The sequence below is a fragment of the Cibotium barometz genome, chromosome 9 (genome assembly GCF_041138505.1).
Source record: "Cibotium barometz isolate CiBa-2024 chromosome 9, ASM4113850v1, whole genome shotgun sequence".
In the NCBI taxonomy this organism is placed as follows: domain Eukaryota; kingdom Viridiplantae; phylum Streptophyta; class Polypodiopsida; order Cyatheales; family Cibotiaceae; genus Cibotium; species Cibotium barometz.
Window position 1 is genome coordinate 46,520,964 of NC_141054.1, and position 25,020 is coordinate 46,545,983.

General features: G+C 45.5%; 2 protein-coding genes across 4 annotated transcripts; one reads left to right on the forward strand and one right to left on the reverse strand.

Annotated features, from left to right (window-relative positions):
- Window positions 1–3,947: 3,947 nt before the first annotated feature.
- On the reverse strand, window positions 3,948–13,561 carry LOC147635636 (uncharacterized). Of its 3 annotated transcripts, none has more exons than XM_086803011.1 (6): window positions 11,684–13,561; window positions 10,455–11,480; window positions 9,103–10,302; window positions 8,468–9,010; window positions 4,482–8,270; window positions 3,948–4,384 (listed from the first exon to the last, which is right to left on the reverse strand). In XM_086803011.1, exons 1-5 carry the CDS (start codon window positions 11,952–11,954, stop codon window positions 4,711–4,713), a joined length of 6,600 nt encoding a protein of 2,199 aa, XP_086659137.1. In that variant the 5' UTR covers window positions 11,955–13,561; the 3' UTR covers window positions 3,948–4,384; window positions 4,482–4,710. The 3 variants fall into 3 exon arrangements, with proteins under 3 accessions (XP_086659137.1, XP_086659136.1, XP_086659135.1); XM_086803010.1 differs by having other exon boundaries at window positions 3,948–4,371; window positions 4,482–8,357; window positions 11,684–13,559; XM_086803009.1 differs by having other exon boundaries at window positions 4,482–8,357; window positions 11,684–13,559.
- A 392-nt stretch (window positions 13,562–13,953) lies between these two features.
- LOC147635637 (uncharacterized) lies at window positions 13,954–17,711 on the forward strand. Its single transcript, XM_086803012.1, has 4 exons — window positions 13,954–14,727; window positions 14,846–14,890; window positions 14,983–15,711; window positions 16,569–17,711. The coding sequence occupies exons 3-4, from the start codon at window positions 14,988–14,990 to the stop codon at window positions 17,645–17,647; spliced, it is 1,803 nt and encodes a 600-aa protein (XP_086659138.1). The 5' UTR covers window positions 13,954–14,727; window positions 14,846–14,890; window positions 14,983–14,987; the 3' UTR covers window positions 17,648–17,711.
- Window positions 17,712–25,020: the final 7,309 nt, after the last annotated feature.

Genomic DNA, 25,020 nt, shown 5'->3' on the forward strand with positions numbered 1-25,020 from the left:
TAGCTTAGTTGATGTAAGTGCAGATCATTGGACCAGATAATGGAGGCGAGCAGGTGTTAGTCAAGAATATCTTGAGATGATCAATTTTGAATGTCGGTGAATAATATTCAATTTTGTGACACAACAAGCGTCATTAATTTATCTTGGGTGCCATTTATATTTATTAGAAATATGTATATATTACTTGGGACATGTGAAAGCTTCCTTATGCATATTTGATTTTTCAAAATGTGTACAGTCTTACAAGGTTTAAGGCTCGCATCTATTTTTAAAGAAGTCTTGCTTGCACGCTCAAGAAAGCTATTTTTGAAGGCAAGCTACTTTTGAAGCAAGTATTCTTGAAGAAGCCGGTGACATTTGTAAAACACACTATTTTGAGCCCCAAAAGCTGTATATTTAATACGCCAAGAGGAAGCGTGGGCTTACTCTTGTGTGGGGACAAATTGGACCCAATATTGTGTCTTGAGTATTCTAGAGAGGGGGCACTTATTCTATAAGTCCTCCCTCCCTTACTATTCTACATATCTTCAAATCGGTTTTGGTACCTATCGCATCATATCTCAAAAATAAGAAGAGGGTTTCTTGATTTGTTCACAAAGAACCTAGTACAATCTAGTAGGATTCTTTATATATATATATATATATGTATATATATATATGTATGTATGTATGTATGTATTAGCTTTATTAATATTAGTACTATACTTCACATCAAATTAACAAAATTGAGTCCATATTTGTTATCATTCTCTTTCATCTCTTCCTGTTCTATGCAAACATTCATTTTTGTGCTTCAAAGTAGTTTTGTTAAATTTATTGATTCATGCATTTAAGCCTAAGAAATCTCTTCAAGGTGGTTTGCCTCTCAAGAACGTGCAAGTGTGGGGACCTTAAAACACAATTGGCAACCATAAAAAGGACAGGACAAAAGAGGGCAACCATAAAAGGGAAGGACAGAAGAGGGAAACCAAGGCCACAAATAGTACGAGCAAGACTAGTGGGGGAGCATTGCTTCCTGGCCTCTCTCTCTCAAAGAGAATCAAGCTAAGAGATTGGTCACTCAGTGCTAATAAACACCCAAAATCTTTTTTTCTCATTAATTAATTAGTTTGGGCTTGTGAACCATGGGAGAAAAGTCTTTTTTTCCTAAGGTATAAGTGGCAGCTATAATTAGAAAGACTTGATTCAAAGTCTTTTATTCTAAGGTATAAGTCGGAGCTATAATACGTGGTAGCCATGCCCCTCTCTCTCTCAATCTACAACACTTGTAGCTTCCTCCCGTTGGCATTTGTGAGGACGCATGCAGTTTGTGTTTGTCTCGTGTAGCTGCTTCTAATAGGCAAAGCAAAGCACGGTGGGAAAGAGGAGGGCTTGCTGATGAAGGCCTGGCCCTTTGGGGAGGGCGGACAGAGAAGGAAACTTTATCTGCAGTGACGGGGGTGATGGAAAGAGAAGGCATGGCTAGGATGATGGATGTCTGCTGAGCAGCCCTCTCGATCTGCTGCAGGAGGCCTCTCTCCTCATAGGCCATGTCAGCTTTGCGCCGAATTAATTAAAAAATAATACATGCAAATCCATTAATCACATTGTAAAATTTTTCCTTAAAAATAAAAAAGAATAAAAATGCTAAGGGCAAAGGGAAGGCATGCTTTTATTCAAAGACAGTGTACCACAACTACACCACTAGTAATAATGTGTTGCTCTTACCCCAACCACCCAAGATACCACAACTACTCTTCAACGATTAGATTGAGTAGTATTTCCATTAGCCTAAGATGTTATGTTGAGGAGGCCTCAAAGGACATCATTTGTGACCATTTGGTTTGAGTGGTTGAAGCTACCTACTATAGTGTTAGACACTAGTAGAAACCATTATGCACACCAAGAAGAAGAAATCCCATTTATTTCAAGTGTTTTGAGTTGTTGGAAAATGCCCTTTTGGTTTTTGGAAAGTATTGCAAGAAGGCCCTAATCCACGTCCCCCAATTGCATCTTGTACACTTATTTCACAAAGAGAGAGAGAGAGAGAGATTAACTTCTACGAAAGACCAAAAGGGTCTTTAAAACAAAAAGTAATACATGTGACCCATGAGAGACTCAAACTTCCGGAGTAAACAAGACAATCCTAAGCATAACAAAAAATGCCATGAGTCATCATGATGGAGTCGCACATTGCCACATAATAACAAAAAATGCCATGAGTCATCATGATGAAGTCATCAAGCGTTGTCATCGTGTACAAAATACATAATATCTATGTCCCCTTCACTTAATGGAGTAGTCATGCGCATCATCAAAATGGAATCATGTTTCACCATCATCTACAAGCATAAAATCCATGTCCACATCATGCGGTAAGAGTAGTTATGTTTGTGGCGACCCCTAAAGTGCAGCAAGGGGTTTATTTCCTCAAGTGGTAGTCATGTCTATGGTGACCCCTCGAGTGCACCAATGCATTGCAAATACTACCATATGGCATGGTCTAGACCATTGCCCTAGCTCCTCATGATCGCTGTGACGGGGGGGGTCTATCATGTGAGGAGAATCGAGGGAATTTGTGAGAAATTTGAGTCAAATCAAGTGATTGATCTCAATCTTGTGAGCCTTAAGGTCCTTGTGAAGAGTATCCTTGGCTCCATAAGATATAGACCTACTAAACATGGTGTTAATAACGTGACTCGAAAGTGGGAAAAAATCCTCTCAAAAGGGGCATTAGAATAGGCATAATATCTTATAACATAATGGACTTATGAATAAAAAGTGCCTCCCATGTAAAATACTATGTATATTTGTTGTTTCCTAGGGATGATGCCCTTTGTTCTTATTCTTGTCTTTATCCATAGCCAATGTGAAGCAACTCAAAACTAGCTGCTACCTACCACATGACGTGTGCCGTGTGTTTATTATGATACATGGATTTCTCCCATGAATACATTGCCCAAAACCTTGTGGGAGTGGGTACTTTCTAGCTGTGCGATGAGAGTATTTGTGTTCTATGAGTGTGAAGCTAAATAAGATATGTACGTATAATGAGGTTAATCTCATGCTTGGTGATCCCTTCACCTTCCACAGCAGTGATCCCTTCACCAAGGACATGGGGGGTGGAGGGATCACTGCCGCGGAGGGTGCACCAGATGCAAACAAAAACTCATCAGCCCTGGAACTTTGAATGGAGGCCAAGTCCAGGCCAAATCAAACTTCAAACGTAGGAGGCGCAAGATTAGCTTCTTCCCTCAACCATGTCCTAAAATCAAGGCAAGGATAGCGTCTTCCCTCAACCATGTCGTCACTGAACCCACAATAACGTAATGTAGAGCAAACTGCACCATTATATCTGAGTCAGACGACATTTAATATGGTTGTAGAAACCCTTCTGGTCTATGGACAATCATATAATCAAATCCTTCGCGTAATCAATGGAGTCAAATCAACAGCACTCCCGGGGAAAAATCATATCTAAACATGTTCAGATAACCTATCCCTCAGAAAGCAATTAAAACCATGTGCACCAAACCATAAACCCAAAGACCGAATATGGAGGCACATTTTACAACCTTAAGCCACAAAGCGAACCATTTGCTTGAGCTGCTTCAAAGCAATAGTACTAAATTTGGTTTGCCATTTCTTGAAGGGTTCATAAAGGGTTCATGGCTGCTAGTCTCAAAACCTTCCTGGTCTTTCAAAAAGTTCACCATTGTAATAAGATAGCAGATCACATGCACAGCAGGTGCAACCACGTTCTGCATCTGCAAAACTCATCAAGGAGGGCTTTCACAACTTTTCTGTGTCGCCCCCCCCAAAATGCTCATAACATAGTGGAGAGTGTCTCCTCCATGATGCATGACTCTCTCTACCAAGTCACGTAGTCAAACCGAAAGGGATCTTTTCTTCAAGTTATCCAATAAAAGGAAATAACAGAAGCCCTTGAAGAACACCGTAACAAAATGTTAAAAAAATATAGGGCACCCTTTAACATTGAAAAAACCACTCAGGAAGCTTGAAAACCGCTCCCATGCATGCATGCATGCTGCTGCACATTACAAAGGGCATGAAAGCCTATTTACAGGTGCTCATCTCAGTGGGGAAATTTTCTTTTCTTACAGAACTCTCCTGAGGAGGGAGAGCACTCATTCCAACCCAGAAAGAGGAGGCTACAAAACTCTCCTCTGAGGAGGGAGAGCACTCATTCCAACCCGGAAAGAGGCGGCTACAATAACCAAAAATTTATGTCCAGACTCTTTGCTGCAGTAGCTAAGCAATCCCCCACATCAGATCAATGTGTAAAGAAATGCTCACTTCCTTGTCTTGAATACTTTTCACAGGCATGGTAGACCCTTGCACTCAAAAGTGTGTGGCAGTAGATGCACAATCCTACAGCAAAGGCCTGTTCCATTAAAATGATTGTTATTGCAAGCGATTATTGAAAGCTACATGCAAGAGTACATAAAATTCGAGTGCGGACGCCTGCAAATGACAATTACCTGTGCAGATATCTACACACATCCTGCAAATGAGGCACCCAGTGCTGAAGGAATGTTAAGCAAGAAAGCACAATCACATCCTCCGACCTGGACAAGGGTCCAGTTTGTGCTTTCCTCCAAATTGCTGGGTCAGCCCAGATAATGAGGATACACATATTTGCCAGCTCAGAAAACCTGCATGCCCCACCATGTCAGCATATCATCCAATTGCACAGCCAATACACGCATATCATCCAATTGCACCCCCGCTGCCATCTATATCTCGAGCTTCAACCATTCCCGGCTCATCTGACCTGGCTGGATTATGTACCCCAGTGTGTGCACGGAAGGAAGAGGATGCCTGAGCAAGCGCGTGCTGAGTGTCACTTAAATGCACTAGACCACTCGAGCCAGCCCACAGGCCACCTCCGGCACCTGGACGGAGATGCATGAGATGGGATTGGGAGTAAAGAAGGCTGTCTTTCAGGTGCTGCAGCATTTCTGAACCACCAGCATACACCTGTGCAAGAGATCCACTAGCTTTACCTGCCTCTACTAAAGAGCTTGGATCTCTCTGAAGGGCTTCCCAGGACTGACTAAGAAACTCATCGGTTAGCCTCCCACTCCCACCACTTGAATTCTGTAGCCGCCACTCCGCTAATGCCACCAACGCATCCAAAACTCGAGGTAAGCCCTGGGAAGCCACCACCTGCCCTCCGGTCATTGTAGAGACTTGGCTGAACTCTTGCCCTCTGCTTTTATTCACTGTTACCCCATGATCAAGGTTGACCATCTGATCAGACCTGCTATCATTCTCAGGTCTTTTCATTTCACCAGATTGTCCACACAGCAAGCTTGCAGGATCAGATAGCACAGCATGTTCCAAGCTTGTTAGTACACTGGAGAAAGCCCTGCCATCCGGCACCCGAGCCATATGAGAATAGGAGGAAATATCACTGGCCCGACCATTATCCATGTCTCTCGCCTCTCTAATAAGTCTTTCATTCATGCGGGCAACTGCTTCTTGAACACTGTGATTCTCTGATTCACAACCTCCTATACCTGTGGCAGCACTTCCTTGTAGGATACTAGCTACATTACTGCTGGAGCCACTACTAACAAAAGGTGCAGTGGGCCACATGATCTGATGCCATCCCGGCCCTTGTATGAACGCATCCCCAGGTACTTGAGGAAGCATATCGGAGGACGTTTTACCTGTGATGAAGCTGGCGGAGGCTGCACAGAAAGCTCCTTGTGAGGAGGAGGCAGAAGACACCTTGCCGCTTGGTTGCTGATTGCTAGATGCTGGCTGTGAAAGGAGGGACTGACCAAACAGCTTGACATCACCAGCACGCAACTGCACTTCTGGAATAGCCGGGGTTTTGCTTAGTGCCTGAGTGGCTTGGGAAACTTTAAGTGGCTGATGCACATCCTCCCAGACTCCTTGTTGAGGCTTGGCAAGGGTTTGAAAGTCGGAATCACACTGTTTTGAGGCCTCAGCGCCGACGCTTGACACCTGCAGGACCCCTCTAAGGATAGCTAGCTGCTGCTGTTGCTCATTGAGAAGAGTAAAGCTCTGCTGTTGCAAGTGAGGAGTTTGACTCACAGCCTGCTGAGCTTGAGCTTGAGCTTGCTGCACTTGTGTCTGCTGCTGCTGCTGCTGCTGCCGATGAAGCTGCAGAATCTGTAGTTGCTGAAGCTGAGGTGTCTGCTGATGCTGCAGGACTTGCGACTTTGACTGTATTTGATATAGCTGTGATTGAAATAGCCCTGATTGCTGCTGTTGCTGCTGACCAGAAGCTACGGACTGGCTAGCAGTTGTAAGCTGCGAGCCCACAGCTTGACTACAACCCTGTGACAACAGATTAACAGCTTGAGATGGTGCCTGCTGGTTGGACTGCACCTGATGATGACTGAGAACCTGTTGAAGGTGATGATGTGGAACTTGTTGAGCAGCCAACTGAAGCTGCTGTTGCTGTTGTTGCTGCCTCTGAACAAGTTGAGGCTGCAATTGCTGCTGCAACACAGCTTCAGCCACCTGCTGTTGCAACTGTTGCACCGTTTGCTGCTGCTGCTGGAGTAAAGCCTGCTGGTTTGCTTGTGGTTGTTGCTGAGCAGGTTGCTTGTGAAGATGCTGAACTACAGGTAGAGAGAGGTCTTGATACGTACGGCCCATGGGCTGTTGCTGCTGCAACTGGTGTGCTTGGTGCATCCCAACAGAAGTAATTGGCTGCTGCAATGGCTGAACCACCAAAGGTGATACAGACTGCTGGGGCTGTTGATGATTGGCAATCTGCTGTGTCTTCATAGAGGGGTGGACATATGACTGCTGGGCAGGGTGCACATTGGGTGGAGTAAAAATACCAGAATTAAACAACGGAAGAATACCTTGCATTGAAGAATTCGGGGCAAGTCCCATGGTATGGAAAACCTTCTGTGCATTGATAGAATCCTCTAGTGAGTTTCTACCAAAGAGATTAGCATATGCAAGAGCTTCAGCAGCATGCACATTGCTTCCTAAGCCTCCGGGCGGAGCCAGTATGCTTGGGCTGATCTTCAAGCTTCCATCATCAGAGTGCACAGGTGCTCTCTGTGGAGCAGTTTGCCCTCCAGACCCTGCATTGCTACTCGAGTCTGAATCATCTGCCTTCCGCTTCCTTGATGAGCTAACTCTTCCATTACCATTCACACTTCCTTCAGGCCCCAAACCTAGCTTTGCTTTTGAATTCTGAAAATAGGTTTTGATTTGTGTGAGAGATTTGGCTGGTAGACTCTCACGGAGGCGGTCCCAGTTCCTGCCATGGACTTTGAGAATATCAAAAAACTTTTCTTTCTCTTCTTGAGTCCATGATGTAGGTTCTCTTCTGGCTTTAGTCTCTATTACCTTCAGACTCTGGTCTTTTACTTGTGTAGACTGCGCCACAGGGGCTACAGAAAGAGAATTGGGTGGCAAAGCTGGCACTACCGCTGGTGGAGCAGTGACATGCACACGTGAGGGTGTTGCATAGGAAATCCCATTGGAAAGGTTTGGCTCTACCAGAGGCTCCATCTTCACAGTCACGGCTTCTGCCTTGAATTGCAGTGTCTCCCCACAAACCAAGCTCTCCTCTGTGGCACAACCTTGGCCATCATCTACCGAGGGAGTGCCAATCGCCTGAGGATTAAAGGAAACTCCTGTTACTCTGTCTCCATTAACAATATAAGAGCAAGGTTCCTGCTTCACAGGACTGTCACGAACATTAGCCACAGGCTCAGAGACACTCATGCCCAGCAATACACCATCAGTGTGAACAGCTTCTTGCAAGGATTTCAAAGCACTGATAGCAGCAATATCTTCAAGGTCATGGTTTCCCTGACGAGTCTCACACTGTACCTCTGATGTCAAACATGCAGAGTATATGTCCACATCAGGGGGAGACCTCTCAAACCCAATCTGCTGTTCTGATAGATCACCTTCAATATTGATGGCTGGTTCGGTTTTCATATCCTCTACCTGTTGAGCAGCATTCTCATTCTGTTCTATTGCACCTTGTAGGATTGCCTTGTGATGCTCCACAAGCTGATCCAGACCCAGGCGCTTGCGAGCTTTACTGAAGAATGACTTGCATTGCCCCTGATTCTTTGTGCCAACGTGCAGAGAAATTCTGTGGAAATCCTTCCCAAACATGGCAACAGCGTTCATGAAAAGTTCCCTTTCACCGTCAGTCCATTGTGAATCCACTTCTTCATGAGATGCCTTGAGAGACCGGCTGTGCATGCTCCGGGCACCCATGCCACCTGCCTGCTCTTCATTGCAGCCCTTCCCTGCCACTACAAAAGAGTTGGAAGCTTGCTTATTCAGATGTCTCTCTCGATACCCCTTAGAGCTTGTGCTACTTATGGGACAAGAATTCGTAGCTACACATGGCAAAGCCAACAATCAAAATGGCAATGATAAAGCTTTTTCTACCCTGTAATACAAAATATTAGCAGGCATAAATGAAAGGAAGCATTCAATCATCTCTTACCTGCACTTCTTGAGAAGTCTCTAGACGTCGACATTGCAGCTGCTGCAGCAGCAACCAATGTTAAGCCTTCCATGCAGACTGCGTTTGTTTCACGATGCCTACTGCTGACTGATGTGGTGGTTGCAAGATACAACGCACTAGACCGAGAGTCCCTCCGTTTCTTCAGCTGATGCCTACGGCGCACCTTCTCAAACTCCTCAGTCTTCTGGTTTCGGTAGTAGAACTCAACACAATCAGCTACAGTCTTGTGTTCAAGAAAAGATGCAATTTTGCGTAAGTTCTTCCCAAGCAAGGAGTACTTATCCAAGAAAATCTTCTTCTCCTCTGCTGACCATGGATTCATGGCCTTCCGCTCTCGCTCAGCAGCAATAGGGTCCTCAACCAGAGCATTCTTGGTCTCAAATTTGTGCAAGGCTCTCTCTTTCTTTCCTAAGAGCATAGATGGCATTCTCAAAAACTCCCTTTCATTCTCAGTCAGAGGCTCGCTTATGAGCTTTCTAGCTACTTGAACTTCCTCAGAGTTTACATCTAGCACACTAGGACCTGCAGAAAAACAACCTAACATGAGATCAATCTCAAGGCAAAGACACTGTTGGCCTGCACTCAGCAAGTATTTGCATACTAGAAAGACTAACCTGTGACAAGACGCAGTCTTAAAAACGATCGCTGGGTTGAGGGAATGCTGCAATTCTTTTGATCAGGATCCCATAACTGAAAAAACTTCTCTCGTTCTTTCCTCTCATAGTTGCCAATCTGCTCTTGCTTCCATGCCTCTCTGTGAGCCCTGTATTTGACAGCCAAAACTCCCTCTGCAAATCTCATGTAACCTTTCTCTTGAACAACTTTAGATTCAAGAAATTTTCTTTTCCTTTCATGGCTTTCAGCATTGCGTTTCCAAATATTCGCTTCTCTAGGACTGCCATACAGCCTTCCAGCCTGCAGGATTGTCTCCATGCCAGGAGCATTCAGGTGAGCTAGAGTACTCAGAGACCGCTCAGCAGTCTCTTGATTTGAGAGTAAGAGAGATGCAATGAAATCTCCACTTTCTTCTGATCTCGCTATCCCCTGATCAGATTCAACACATTTATATCCCCCATTTGCCTCAAGACCACCAGCATCAACAGGCTGAGCAGAAAACACATTATTAAGCTCCACAGCAGCACACCCCTCTTGGTCACCTGTGTCGCACATAACCTGATCCATAGCTTCAAGCTCATTCAATGGTTCCTGTCCATGGACTGTAACATCATGCAGTATGGGATCTCCTTCCACAGAGAGATTCCTTTCAGATGGCTGATCAATTACTGAAGAACCCATGTGTTGCATGTGCAGCTGCAGTTGCACAGCAGAAACAGGAGAATCTGGAGCTTCGAACCCGGAGCTTCTCACAGGAGAAGTCCAACCAGAGCTAGTAGGCACACTGAAAATTTGATCAGGTAGAGCATCTACTTCTTCTTTCTTGGGCAACAGCACGAGAGCACCATACAAATTATCTAGCTTCATTATCTCCTTCTCCACAAGATCAATCTCAAATTCCACTTTCTCCACATGCTGTGTGAGAACGTCCTTGGACACATTTGGTCTCTCTCTGTGGTAGCTTTCCAAGAACACTTGCACGTCATGTAAAATCAAAGGCTTTAAAGCTGAAGTCCCAGGGGTTTCATGTTCGAGGACAGCCAGTAACCCACTATGTGGACTGCCATCTAGCTTCCTGCAATCATCAGAATAATTATCTGTTAAAACTTCCTTAGTAGATGCCTCCAGACTGGAGCAAGCAGTTGAGTCTTGACAAGGTACTGGATATGGTTCCATTTGGGTGTCACTCTGCATACCGCCTGCACAACAATCCACTAAGTAAGAATGCAATTACTAGCTTAACCAAATGTAAGATGGTCAACAGAATTATGACATCACCCGACTGAAACTCCCAAAACAATATAGCATAAAGACTGGTTTGGAAGTGACCAAAAAAAAAAAGCAAACTCACCCAATTTCAGTAGCTGTTCTTCGCATGGGCTGCAATTGTCTTGACAAGGAAGAGCATTGCCATTCTGTAAAGAATGGTCTAGAAAATCCAAAGCAGCAGGTCCATCTCCGTGATGACCCCCATGGCGCTCCTGATGACTTCCCTCCTCAGACTTCTTGGCAGTAGTAGATGGGTCTTCCTCGATTTTCTCCTTTTCATACTTGGCAAGACCCTGGCCCCAAGTTAGACGTGGCCTTTTCTTGGGAGAGGTCAGCACTGTGTCATCTCGATTAGACTCATGCAAGGCAGAACTCTGCAGCGGGGAGAGTTGAGGAGGTGAGACGGCCCCAGGTGCTTCAGGGCGGACAGTAGCAGTGCCAATATCTCTAAGGTAAGAGTTAGTAGTGGGAGGGCAAGTAGGGGCACGTGAGGTGTACAGACTCCTGTCCCTGCTCCTCCAGTCATGCCGAGGATGCTGTTTCTTGGCACTGAGAACATCTGGAAAAGTGGGCTCCCTGCTGGAGGAACTGCCATACCTGTCTATTCTACCCTCCAGCAGCTCACTGTCTCCTAAACTCCAATCTCTTGGAGAGTCAAGCTTAGGAAGAGAGCATGTCCTGTAGTACTCAGGCCTGCTCCAAGCCCTCTCCCGAATATCTCGGTCTCTGTGGGGTGTATCCCAGGCATAGGGAGAGCCACTAAATTTTGATCTTTCGCGTTCCCGTGGAGCCATACCTTCCAAAGCATTCTGGTTTCCATAAAGCCGGGAGGAGTCAAAACGGGGGCTCGGCTCGAACCGGGGGCTGGAAGCGGGCCTGGCATCACTAGGGGAGAAATGGTCTCGGAAATGGTGCGCATCTAGGTCTTTGTTGGGTCTCTCTGTACTAGGGCTGCCACTGTACCCCGGGCTGGCCCCATTAGACAAGCTGCAAACATCTCTCTCAGCCTTGCCATTCTCTGAAGGTGACCGGAGGGTGGAGGAAGATTCAGTAGAGCGGCCAACTGCACTTCCATATCTTCCATTTTCAACGACGAGTCCATGCCTACCTGCAAAACCCAACAGCCAGAGAGGAAAAAGAATCGTCATAACCCTAATAAGCGCCCAGAAAATGCAGTCTGCGAGCCATTTCTGAAACAGCCGCTGAAGCCCGCTCCACAGAAAAGGAACAAAGAACCGATTTCACTGCTGAAACGCCAAGACCACCTAGAACGTAAAACAGAAACAAAGAACCAGGTGAAAGAGAGAGTACCTAAAGCCCTTCTTTTGCTAGGGGGTCCTGGCAGGCTGCCGTTGGCAAAGAGAGCGTTGGAGGATCTGTGAGAGGAAGATCTGTTCTCCAGAGACCAGTCTTTTTTTGTGGAAGAGTACCTATCTCTGTCTGCTCGATCGAACTTGTCCCTGCCAAAGGCTTGCCTGTCCCACACAGCAGCAGAGGGGTGCTCGGGAGGCATGGAAGACGCAGAGTCTCGAGCATTCGGCGCAGCCACGGATCGAGCATCACCACCACCGGTACTATACATCTGCCTCTACCTCAATATATTTCTGATATAGAGCAGCGACAGCAACATGGGCAAAAAAGGGGGGGTATGGCTAAGGGGGGGAGGACCTCGTGTAGGAAACATGGTGTGCAGGGTAAGAGTGGGTCAAGGGTTAAGGTTAGCAAACATCAATCCGCAGGGGAGAGGGGAGGGAAAGAGAGGCGAGAGAATAAGGATAAGAAGGCGGGTGAAGAGGGTATATCCATGAAGGGAAAGAGACAACGAGGCAGGTTGACTAGAGGAACGGTTCTAATCTGGGATGCTAGAAGCGAACCCACAAACTGCAAGGTGAAACAGAGGAAGCCACAAACTGCAAGATAACAGAGGTAAAAAGATGAGAACCCACAAGCGGAAAGACGAAGGAAAACCCACAACACAGAGCTCACAGACGGAGAAGGAGGGTTATGGACAGACGACAAGATGGTACAACATCGATAGAGCCCAGAAGCATATAGGTGGACGGGGGAGGCCTCTTTTTTCGACTACAGGAAGGCAGAAAAAACGGCAAAAAGAGCTAGCTTTTTGGGCGCCCACCAAAATAAACGAGAGCCCAAGATAGAAACCATTTCTTAGCACTTCTTCTCTCTGAAGAAATCCTGCTTTCGTCCAAATTCAAAAAAGCCCACAAATATATACATCTGCTCAGAACTCCTCTCCTGTGTGCTTTCCCCCTGCTAGATTAGGCTTTCCTGCTGGTAGATTGAGTTTTCCTTTAACAGATTTGTCAGTAAACAGGCTTGATTCGGCAAACCTGGATGTAGATCGGGGTATATTGCAGAGAGAGATTAGGGAAGCGGACGGCTACAGCTTGAATGTGGCTTAGAGTTTCTACACAGGCAGGTTCAGGAGCGTATTAGGGTTTGTGGGAGGGAAGAGGAACAAAACATGGAGATGGTGGGATGGAGACGGTCCCTCGCGGTGCCCGTCCTTCTGGGGAACAGCAATTGAAGGCACCCAAAACAAAAGAGGCCACAAAAAAGCATAGACACAAAATATTGTAAACTACAGGAGTACAAGATGACGGCGAAGAGGACCACCCCACACTCACACACACACACATGAGTCGGGAAAAGAAAATGAAGGCTACAGGTAAACGGAGCAATTCTTCCCGCGCACGGAAAAAGCAGAAAAAAGCAACGCAGAAGCTGATGAAGAGGCGAAGAAGACGACAAACCGGCTGCCACCGGCACGTGTCGGTGGCCGCCGGTTTATCATGTTGCCATCTTTTTACGTGGCTGCTTTGTGTTTCACCTAGGTTCGACACCTTACCGCCTCCGCTGACCCTGCCGCCCTTTCTTTCAATGAGGGCACGCACATCTATGGCGCGGGCCTAATTTCTGGGTCCTATCCAAAGCGGTCACATCATGAGCAACGTGGCAAAAAATGAATGCTGACCTGGCAAGACATTCTGTGCTGGTTCATACTGACGTGGCATCTGGACTCAATGCTAAGCTGTGTTTTAGTCTGCATGCCGCCTGTGGTCATCATGCTGTGTCCCCACGCCACTGCCACGCTAGCCACCTATGTTACTGTAAGGTAGCCGCTATTATAAACTTCGCCAACGTGGCATCGCTCACGCCAAAAACATGTGCCGAGTCGGCAAAACCTAGCTGACGTGGCTGCGCCCCCCCCCCCCCCGGGGTATGGTTTCTGTCCAGGAAGCTTCGCGTGGGCGCGGCTATATGTGGCGCTCGGGTTCTCCGTCACCGTTTGTTGCCGTGCGGTTGGATTGACGGACGGCGGGCGAGGGGCTAAAATAACCTCCGCCGTCATCTTCGATCAGCGGTTCAGAACCGCCCTTCAAATTCTCTCTCTAGAGTCTCTCTCTCCTCAGATATGCTAGAAATAAATAAATCTCTCCTGGCCTTTTGGCCTGGCGCGCTTGGAAAAAGTTGTGCTGTGATGATGCCCCCTGGCCCTGACATGCAAACGCGTTTTCCACAAAATGCGCGTAGAGTTTCAACTCCATAGTCATCTCTAAAGTGGTTTTCGTTATGTATCCTCTCTCTAGCTACTCTCAAACCCTGTGTGTTTGTTCTGTTCTGTGGTTTTTTTTGCGATCGATCGCCTCTCACATATCTGCTTCTCTTCTCAGCGTCTGTCTTTTGTTTGCAGAATCTGGACAAAGACGAGAAGGTGATCCGCAGCAGTTCTTGCGATTGATTGATTGATCACGCAGGATTTGCTTTACAATGAGGCGATCCCTGCAGTCTTTTAGAGGGCCTGGACATTAGGGGCCTATATGGTATATGGTGTACCTTACATCTCTTCTTTTGCGTTCTCTGTGATTGAAGCGAGAGCTTGGAGCTTGAATATTGCACGAGGGTCTTATGAGGGCTTTTGTGCCATGGCAAGTATATTTAGGGTGGGTTCAGATAAGGCGGCAGCCAAGCTGCCGCCTTCCTGCCGTGCAATCGCAGAGTGCCATGGGGCACTCTGCGTTCACAGCAGGCGGTGGACATCCACCCCCCTCCTTGCCATGTCATGGAGTCGTTGGGGTGATAATGTGCCGACCCCCCCCCCCTCGCCCAAAACGGCTTCCAGCCTGCAACGTTCAAAAAAACGGATTCCTGCAGAATATTTTCCCAACGGCCGCCTTCCCAACGGCACTTTCTACTTTCGAAAGTCCATTTTCCAACGTCCCTCCCCCCCAACACCCTTCCATTTCCTATAAATTAAAGGGTCTAGGGTGAGATTTTGTACTCTCTAGAATTTCTAGAGAACATAATAAGCTTCACAATTTCCATTCTCCAAGGTGCTTTTACATGCACTTCAATCATGCTTTCTTTTTATCCACCCATTTAACTTCTTTTAATGTTTTTGTGGTACACTTGCCATGCCTTTGACATTGTGTGCTTTTGTTTTTCTTTTAGGGGTGTGCGAAAAGGGTGGGAGGCAACTTGAAGCGAGCGCATAAGGTGACCCCTCACAAACCGCATTTCCATTATCATGACTTATGTATGTGTTTTTATTTTATGTGGTGCTAATATTCTCTTCGTGTTTGATGTAGGTACTATGGATTCCAACACGAACCATGAAATTGATTCAACGCAACAACGAGGCGACGATGATCCTATTTTCTCCCAAACTTCTCTCCCGCACTCTAATTTCTATTCATTTCCCCCTCCTCCTTTTCATGTGCCACCTCATGGCTTCCACGCCATGCTCAATTCTCCTTCCTTTTCTCCAAACTCTCCCTTCATGTTTCGCCCCCCCCATTCACCTATGGTAGCGCAACCTCCTAATCGATCATCCCCCCTAGGTATCCCAAACATGGGTTCCATTCCCAATTCCCTAGGAAGCCAACCATCACCCAACTCACTCAATAACCCCCCTTTATCTTCTCAACCAAAGCGAGTTCGTGGCATGAGGAAGGAGCCTAGCGATGAGGAGATTGTGTTAGAGACCCAACCTGCGCCAAAGAAACCCAGGAACTCCAAAAAGAAGGTGGTGGTGGACTTGGGGGAAGATGACGACAACGACAATAAGAAAAGCAAGTGGCAAGAATTTTGGGTTGACCAACTCATTCATGTCAGGGGGGGCATGAGTGAGGAGTTCAACAATCCTGGGAAACAAGGGGTCAACTTGTGGGCAAAGGTGGCCACAAAGCTAGCCGGCATTTACCCTGATTTCAATAAGGATAGTGAAAGTTGTCGCAAGAAGTGGCAAGCGGTGCTAGCAAAATACAGAGTGGACAAAGCTCACAACTCGGTATCTGGCAATGACAGGAGGCACACATGTAAATGGTTCGATGTGGTGGATGAGTATTACCACGATAGAGCCACGGTCACTCCTCTTAGCCACGCTTCTTCATCAACAATGGATGATGCTACTTTCCCCGGCGGTGACAAGGATGAAGTAACTATAGCACTAGATGACGAGAAGCCACAAGCACCCATGTCCTCAAGTCGTCGAGTGACTCCCAAGTATGAGGAATCTTTGGCCACAATGGCCGATACTGGGAAACATCTATTGGACCATCTCAAGGAGACCTCTAGCCAAAATGTTGCCTTGGAGAGGGAGCGACTGAAGATATTGGCAGGATTGCATGCCACAATGAGTGAATTCCTTAAGGAAGGAAGGGGGGGCAACAAGTAGCCTTGGGGCGGAGGAAATTCTTGTTATTATTATTGTATGAATTTATAAAGATTGGGATCTCGACGTTGCTTTGTTCCTATGCGTTGTATGGATTTATGAATGTTTCTAAGCTCCTAAGAAGCATGTTAAGCTGAGAATTTAATATGTATCAACTTGTTTTGGATTTGCAGGTGACAATGGGCATGTCCAAAGACATTGCACTCTATTGTGCGTGGTTGTGTTCTATAGCGATCTATGAATTGCTTAAAGAACCAAGCATGCACAATGATGAGTGCATAGTGCAGACTTGGTTGCATGTTACCGAATGCATGGCACGATCTGTGAGGTTGAGGAAGATTGCGAACCGTAGGAGGGGTCATGAACACAGACAAGCGTGGGCATATCCACGGCCTCAAGGCTTTGTAAAATGCTATCTCCTAAGTGCTTATAGTGCTACCATGTTCAAGCGGCGTCTTAGGGTTAGCAAAGAAACCTTTCATTACCTTTGTGGGAGTCTAGCACCATTCATGCAAAAGAAAACCACAAACTTTCGTGCGCCTGTGTCTATTCAAGATAGGGTAGCCATTGCTCTAAGCAGACTTGCTACAGGAGATGGACTACTGGGCCTTGGTGACACCTATGGTTGCGCTAAGAGCACATGTTGTGAAATAATCCTTGCATTTTCCAAGGCAATTGTGAAGTCGGGTCTCCGGAATATGTACATAAGATGGCCTTCAAGATCTCGGCTAGCAACTTTAGCACGAGAGTTTGAGGCACTTAGGGGAATTCCCTACGTCGTTGGTGCGATAGATGGTTCTCACATCCCCATCATTGCACCCCGTGACAACCATGTTGACTACTTCAATCGGAAAGGGTTCCACTCTATTTTGCTACAACTAACAGTAGCCGCCAATTGCTCAGTATGGAATTATGATGTCGGTTGGGCCGGATCAGCGCATGACTCCTTGAACTTCTCCAGAAGTGATATAGGGCAAGCATGTGCAAGGGGCGAGCTGGGTAACTATTGTTTGGTTGGCGACTGTGCTTACCCCGCACGGCCATACATGTTAGTGCCTTTCAAAGGATGCAAGGAAGGGTTGACACGTCTAAAGTACCATTGGAATTTCATTCAATCGAGCACAAGGATGCCAGTTGAGAGAGCGTTTGGTATGCTCAAGGCAAGGTTTCGCATCTTGCTAAAAAGATGTGACATGAATCTACGTCATGTCCCAGATCTTGTTGCGGCTTGTCTTGTGCTACACAACATTTGTATCCAACATGGAGAGTCTTTTGATATGGAGTGGGTACGTGAGGCGGAAGCAGAATTGGCAGCATGCTCTGGACGTGTAGAAGAGGATCAAAGAGCAATAGCTACCTCCATGAGGGAGCTTCAAGCAATACGTGAAGTTGACATAGAGGATGCAATGGAGCGCGCTCAAGGAGGCAATGAAGGGGGTACGAGTGACCTTGGAGTTGGCTCGGAGCGGCGAGATAGTCTTGCCCGAACAATGTATAGAGAGCAAGCAAGGATGAATGTCCTACAAGTCTTTGGAAGGGCGGCTTTAGAGGAGCTGGAGTCACCTACCAACTCCGATTAATCCTTTGTAATACATGTCTTTTGTCCGGCTTATTGTGGTTTGTAGTGTGGCTTCTTTATTTTTGTGTTTACACTATGCTTTGTGGACATAATATAGCTTTGTTCTATGGTTTTTGGTATGGTGTTTACTCTTTCTTCCGCCGCCCCCCAGTGTTCACAGTGGGCGGCGGAAGAAGTCAGGCTCCCTTTTACTTCCCCCTCCCTATGTGAACACTTGGACGGCGGAAGTGTGCATTTTGTAAGAGTACCACCTGGAAAAGTGTGTTTGAGAGTATGTTTTCCGCCGCTCCAATGTGAACCGGCCCTTAGCAGGAGGGCATCGGTAAAGGGGATGCGAAGGAGAATGTGCGTAGCGTGCCAATATTGATGAAAGGAAGGAGACCTTGGGTAATGGAAGGATTGAGTACAGAAGCCATGAATTCTTCAGCTGCGCGCATACTTGACTGAAGAAGGGGAAGGGGGATGGGTATTTCAGGGTGATGGCAGATGGGGACCATGGGATCCTTAGCCATAGCTATAATTCTTTTTTTCCGCATGTTTGCTTCACTACACCTGGACTCTAACGCTAGTTCAGGTAACTCGACCTGTAACTTCTCTGGTTAGTTTGAGGCGTGGGGCAGGATAAGATTCACCTGTGGTTAGGGCTACGTCATACCGTGGTTGAAGTAATTTAGCCCGCTAGGGTTAGGTTAGCTATGTAGCAAGATGCCAGGCGTGGATTTTTGGGCGGACGCTTTCAAAAAGGCTGTCTCGAGTAGGCCCCGCCTTGTCAGGCATGCTGTCCTCGCACGGCACACAGACTCATGAGTCATGAGCATATATATATATACATACATGGCCCAGCTGCATGCAATGAGGCATCATGCATATGGATGTTGAGATGGTATGCATATGGATGGTGATGGTCTCCATACGTGGCGCGAGGTTTCTTTTTGCGTACCATTCAATGCACGCCTTTGTTTTCGATCTAAAACCGCTCTGCGGATGCGTCCTCAAAACCGCCGGCTTAAAACCGCTCTTCTAGGCAGTGTGGCATTTAATTGGCACCGTAAACAGTTTAGAAATTAGAACTCCACAGACTTTTGTGTCTTTTGGACCCTGTAGTCAAAAGTGTGTCCATAGAGCACGTCACCTCAATTGCATTATTTGACCCATTAGATTATACTACATTATACTAGTGGACCTTAGAGAGAGTAATCAAATTATTTTAATACCTCAATGGAGGGGCAGGGAGAGTTACACGGGGAACATTAACAAAGTATTTGCCGATGGAAAAGTTGGATGGAGACCATTAACAAATATTCTTTACCATGGAAGAGCTACATGGAAAACAATGACTAACATTATCAAACAAACATTATTTAGTCCCCCTTTCTAGGGAGCATACTACCGTAAATTATCCTTGGCATTGGTTATTCCCTTCCAATTGACATTTTATATGCACATGTGTTCTCCTCTCGAGAATTTGCACATGAGTGCAAGTCTCTTTGTTAAATGACTATTTCTAGTAAAGGATTAATGTGCAAAGAGCTATGAAAATTTTAGATTGTTCGCTTAGTACTCAAGAAATTCACTTTTGAAGCCTATAACACCATTTATTTACCATGGCCAACCTAATGTGCTCCCTCATGATAATTTGTCTCCACCATTGGTACATGAAATGAAATGGTTTTCTTCATTTTTATGTCACTAAAAGAAATTTTAAAGGAAACTTTTATGTCTACACATGAGTAAACATGCTCCCTTTCGATAATCTGAGCATGATTCAACTCATAGTAAGAACGCAATTAATTCGCTTCTTTTTACCCACCATTTGGCACGTGATGTGTTGTTTTTCGTATAGATTTTTGCACAGTCAAAGTGTAAATTTCAAGGCAGATGTACAAGTTGGGGGAATGGACAATAGTTTAACACAATCAAGAGTTCTATATAGTATTGACATCTTAGTTTTACCTTCTCAAAAATTTTATACAAGATTTTCTTCCTTTAAATTGTGTACACTCTGGATAAGAACATCATATTGTATAGATGAAAGCATGACATTATTCAACTGAGCTACTCCATTTTAGGCTCATGTTTAAGAATGCAAGAACAACGAGCTACTATCATGATATTTGCCTTGCCCTTTACTTTCATAAACAACTATAGCACCTTTCTCAAAAGAAGAGAATCATATATGGGGAGGATTATAGCTCTCTTTAGGTGGAAATTCAAGGCAACTTAAGAATTGATATGAGGTCAAGTTAGCCTTAATGATATTGATGCCATGTATGGAAGGTGGCTACTTTAGCATACCCTCATGGTTGTGATATTTTCATCTACCTTCTTCTAAGTCTCATAATTTTTCCTTCTTCCCTCTACTCCCTTCTTATGCACCTAGGCATGTGTGGGGTTTAGAGGTTCTTAGTAACCACATGAGCCATTGCTTCACCCAACACGTTACAAATGCTTGGAGCCACCTCGATGTGACAAAAAGCATAGGAGAACCACTAGATGACTCGCCTTTCAACACATGAATGTGAAGTTCCACCGTGAACTTGGTGAAAAGATGCAGGGGAGAAGAGAGCTTGAGCTCTTGTTGCAAGCACTCACACACTCACAAAACCCTAAAAAAGAACACACAAGGTGAGAGGCTGAAAATCTTCTTCTTCTTCACACAACACTCAACACACCATATACAAAGATAAGAGTACACACTATGAAAAGGTACTCAACCAAATACATACTAGGGTTCTCTATAGTGTGAACCCAACTAAATGAGCTGGCGCTATAACTATGCCAGTCTCTAGAATGACTGTCACACAGCCTGTCATCCCACTGGCCGCATATCACCCATGATCTCACCAACCATGCCAGTGGTATAAGTGTGGGGCCTATCTCCCCAGGCGGGTCATCAATGTCCACCGCCTCACTAGATGAGCTCGATATCTCAACACTCCCCCTCGAGCTCAACTCCATCTCATGTACACCAAGCGAAGCCCTGAATCTGCGGAGCTTCTCTATACCCAATGCTTTGGTGAAGATGTCAGCGACCTGATCCTGTGTGCTGACATAAACAAGGTCAACGTCTCCTGCCAAAACCTTCTCTCTGACAAAATGGTAGTGGACCTCTATATGCTTCGTGCGAGCATGAAAAACTGGGTTCCTGGTGGCCAACTGTATACTGCTACTATTGTCACAGAAAATGACTTGTCTATCCACTGATAGACCCAAATCTGCAAGTAGCTTTCTCAACCAAGCTACTTCACATGCTGCCATAGCAGCACCTCTGTACTCGACCTCTGTACTGGATAGAGCAACCGTAGGCTGCTTCTTGCTGCTCCAAGTCACAGCAACACTCCCAAAAGAAAACATGAAGCCACTAGTAGATCTCTAATCTGAGATACTACCAACCCAATCAGCATCTGTGTACCCATGTACACATATCTCTATCCCAGTTTTAGCAGCACTCCCCAAAGAAAACATGAAGCCACTAGTAGATCTCTAATCTGAGATACTACCAGCCCAATCAGCCCAATCAGCATCTGTGTACCCATGTACACATATCTCTATCCCAGTTTCATAAAATAGTCCACACTGCAAAGTAGACCTTACATACCTCAGTATGCGTCTCAATGCATCCAAATGCGGCTTCCAAGGAACCTGCATAGACTGACTCACCAACCCAACAGCATAGCTCAAATCTGGCCTGGTGATCGTCATGTAGATCAAGCTTCCTACTATGCGCCTATACATAGTAGGATCCTCCAAAATCTCTCCTGAATCTACACTCAACTTGCCATTCTGATCCAATGGCACTGAGATAGGCTTACAGCCTGTCATACCATACTTGGACAACATGTCCAAGCCATACTGTCTCTGCAGTAATCCAATACCATGTGGTGACCTAATCACCTCAATGCCCAAGAAATATCTGAGCTCCCCCAGATCCTTCATCTCAAACTTTTGTCGAAGCAAGATCTTTACATCAAAGATCTCTGCATCATGGTCCCCCGTAATGATCAGGTCATCTTCATAGATGACAACAAGCAAAACCCCTCTATCACTGTGTCTCACATACAGCAAAGAGAAATCTGCATTGGCTACATGAAAGCCAATAGTGACAAGATATTCAGAAATCTTGTCAGACCATGCTCTTGGTGCTTGTTTTAAGCCATACAAGGCTTTCTTCAACCTGCAAACATGCTCGGGGTGACTCACATCCTCATAACCAGGTGGCTGCAACATATACACCTCTTCCTGCAAATCCCCATGCAAGAATGCATTCTTTACATCCATCTGATGTAAAGACCATTGCTTTGACGCAGCCACTGCTATCACAACTCTAACTGTTGCCATCTTGGCAACTGGGCTGAAAGTTTCCTCATAATCAATGCCATATGTCCGCGTATATCCTTTGGCTACCAATCTAGCCTTGTACCTGCTTATGCTTTCATCACTGTTATGTTTTACTTTGTACACCCACTTGCATCCAATGGCTTTCTTGCCTTCAGGCAATTGCACTAAATCCCAAGTCTCATTTCCATATAGTGCATCCATCTCCTCATCCATAGCTTTCTCCCAACACACATTTCTAACAGCCTCATCAATGCATATGGGCTCTACAACGTGCACAACTTTTGCCATGTATGCATAGTGATGTGCCACATAACCATCATAGGTAAACCTCTGCACAGGATTCTTCACTCTCCCAGATCTTCACAGCTTTGCATTCATGGCTTCCATAGCCTTCTTTACACCAGGTGTTCTCATAGCTGGTATCCCAAGATCCTTATCAAGGCTCATCTCTAAGCCACTAGACTCTCCATCAACATGAGAATGCCTTGCAGAAATGTCAGACATACTAAGGGGCTCAACCACTTTCTCTGTACTAATCACATTTGCAGGATTGGTATTATGACGCAGCCTGCCACTCCATGGTCTATCAACTGAACCACTAGATGAGGACTCTCCTGGTCCACTCAAAGACTGTGATTGCTGACTTGCATTCTGTGCAACCACATTTCCACTCACATCAGCCCCAATAGCTTCTTTTTCAGCAGCATACCAGCTGCTCATCTCATCAAAAACAGCATCCCTGCTCACCCTCAACTCACGTGTAGCAGGGTTATAACACCTGTATCCCTTTTGCTCAAGGAAGTGTCCAATAAACACACACTTTTAAACTTTTGGATCCAGCTTAGTTCTCAGCTCATCTGGCACATGCACATATGCAATGCATCCAAAGACTTTCAGATGAGACAAATCAGGTTTTCTGTCCTAGTAAACCTCTCCTTTGGAGTTACATCATGTATGGCTGCAGTTGGAGTCTTGTTCATGATGTAAACTGATGTAGAAACAGCCTCAGTCCAATAGCTATGCGGCATATTCTTCTCTCCCATCAATGCTCGCACAATCTCAGCAATGTGCTTGTTTTTCCGCTCAGCAACTCCATTTTGCTGCGGAGTGTATCTGCATGAGTATATCTGCATGTAAACTCTCTTCGAATTCCATTCTTCTTCAAAAAATCAGAGAACTCATTGGAGAAGTACTCTCCCCCTCCATCTGACCTTAGGCACTTTACATATATTCCCTGTTTGCTTTTCAACCATAACTCTGAAATTCTGAAAATAACTGCACACCTCACCCTTCTCCTTCATGAAGTATACCCACACTTTCCTTGTGTGGTCATCAATAAATGTCACATAATACCTGCAGCCTCCCATAGACATGGCCTTCATAGGACCCCATACATTTGAATGCACAACATCTAGTGCATTTCTGCTCACATTTCTGTCACGTGAAAACCTGGTCTTTCAAGGTTTTTCATCTCCTTGAACCACTCCCCATGACTTGTCACATGGTTCGAAGTACCATAATCAACGTACCATACATCATCTTTATGTGTTACTTCAACATTTTCAGACATGGCATTAACGACATGCTGCATAACAAACAACCTTTCACTATCCTCATTGTTTTTGCTCGAGGTTGTATAGTTGTTTTGCTGCAATTTTCCATTTTGCATGTCAGCCTGCTTCTTACAATCTGCATGCTCTTATAACAATCTACTTGCACATGTCCAGGCTTACCGCCTCTTCCACCTGCGTGTTGTAAATTCTGGGACTGTTGTTGTTGCTGCTGCTGGCCATAATTCTGATTACCTGTTCGGTCACCTCCTTGGCCGCACCCACGGCCTCCTCTACCTCGTCCTCTTCCTGAACTTGTGTAGAAGGCCTGTTGCTCTGAACTGTTTTTGTTTTGTGAAGGCTGTTGGTCTTCACCTAAGCTCTTCTCTTCTATAATCAACATAGACACCAAATCTGTGAAATTGGAAATGTTTTTCCGAGTCTGAATAGACGTCTTGAACACCTTGTATTGTGGCCCGAGATCACGTAGACAGACTTCCACCTTATCATCATAATCTACTGAAATGCCAATAGATCCAAGGGATTCCACAATACCCTTGATCTTCAATGCATAGTCATTCACAGAGATACTCTTTTTCTCCACCTTTTTCTCCACAGTATGAAGTTCATTCTTCAACTGTATCTTTCGTGCCTCGGTATTTGTTTCATAAAGTTTTACTAAGGTGTCCCACGCCTCCTTGGGGGACTTGGCATCCTGTATGTGCCCAATCATGGTGTCCTGTATATTGATAGAGAGCCAATACATAACTTTTCTGGTTCCTTGGTTCCAATCCTTGAACTCTTTCACATCTACAACAGTCGGATTGATCTCCGGTATCTCTGGTGCCTCTTCATACTCACCTTCTCTATAGTCCCAGAAACCCTTTCCCATCAGAAAATTTGTCAACCTGAACCTCCAAGCATGGAAGTTGTTCTTATCAAGCTTCTCAGTAACTATCTAGTTTATGCCATCATTTGACATCTTGCCAGACACACAAATTTACCAGAAACAACACTCTGGTTTGTCCTGCGCAAACTGCTGTATTTTCTTTAGTGGTACTGTACTACACTCAAATGTCACAACCAGTGACCTCAATGTGCATACATACACCCAATGGCAACTGTTGACCGCCTTGCAGCACACACAATGTCTGCACAACCAATCTGTCTTCCTACAGTTCTTAAAACAGAGTTCTGCAGAGAATCGATGACTTACCCGCAGTGCTTGAAATCACTTGCTTTTCGAAAAACGGAGGTCCTAACGCGTCTGAAACGCGTTTTCGGCCCAAAAAATTTCGTCTAATAGAATAGAATAGTTGCCCTATAGCTTTACTCCCGCGAAGAAAGCTCCTCATTCAGAGATCATTTGCCAGTGCCTCCCGTAGAACTCCCCACAAGGGTGTAGTCGCCAACACAAATAGGGAAGAGTAGTTGAAGCTCTTGCCCTCGTACCACTTCCTGTGCTTCTCTTGCTTGCAGCTCAGCC

Excerpts from the sequence above, each read along its gene's own strand:
- LOC147635636 (XM_086803010.1), bottom strand. The coding sequence starts at position 11,954 with ATGTATAGTACCGGTGGTGGTGATGCTCGATCCGTGGCTGCGCCGAAT. Across the intron at positions 11,481-11,683 it reads TAGCAAAAGAAGGGCTTTAG|GTAGGCATGGACTCGTCGTT; the intron begins GTACTCTCTCTT and ends TGGGTTTTGCAG. Across the intron at positions 8,358-8,467 it reads AGACTTCTCAAGAAGTGCAG|CTACGAATTCTTGTCCCATA; the intron begins GTAAGAGATGAT and ends TGCCATGTGTAG.
- LOC147635637 (XM_086803012.1), top strand. The coding sequence starts at position 14,988 with ATGGATTCCAACACGAACCATGAAATTGATTCAACGCAACAACGAGGC. Across the intron at positions 15,712-16,568 it reads CAATGACAGGAGGCACACAT|CACCATTCATGCAAAAGAAA; the intron begins GTAAATGGTTCG and ends GTGGGAGTCTAG.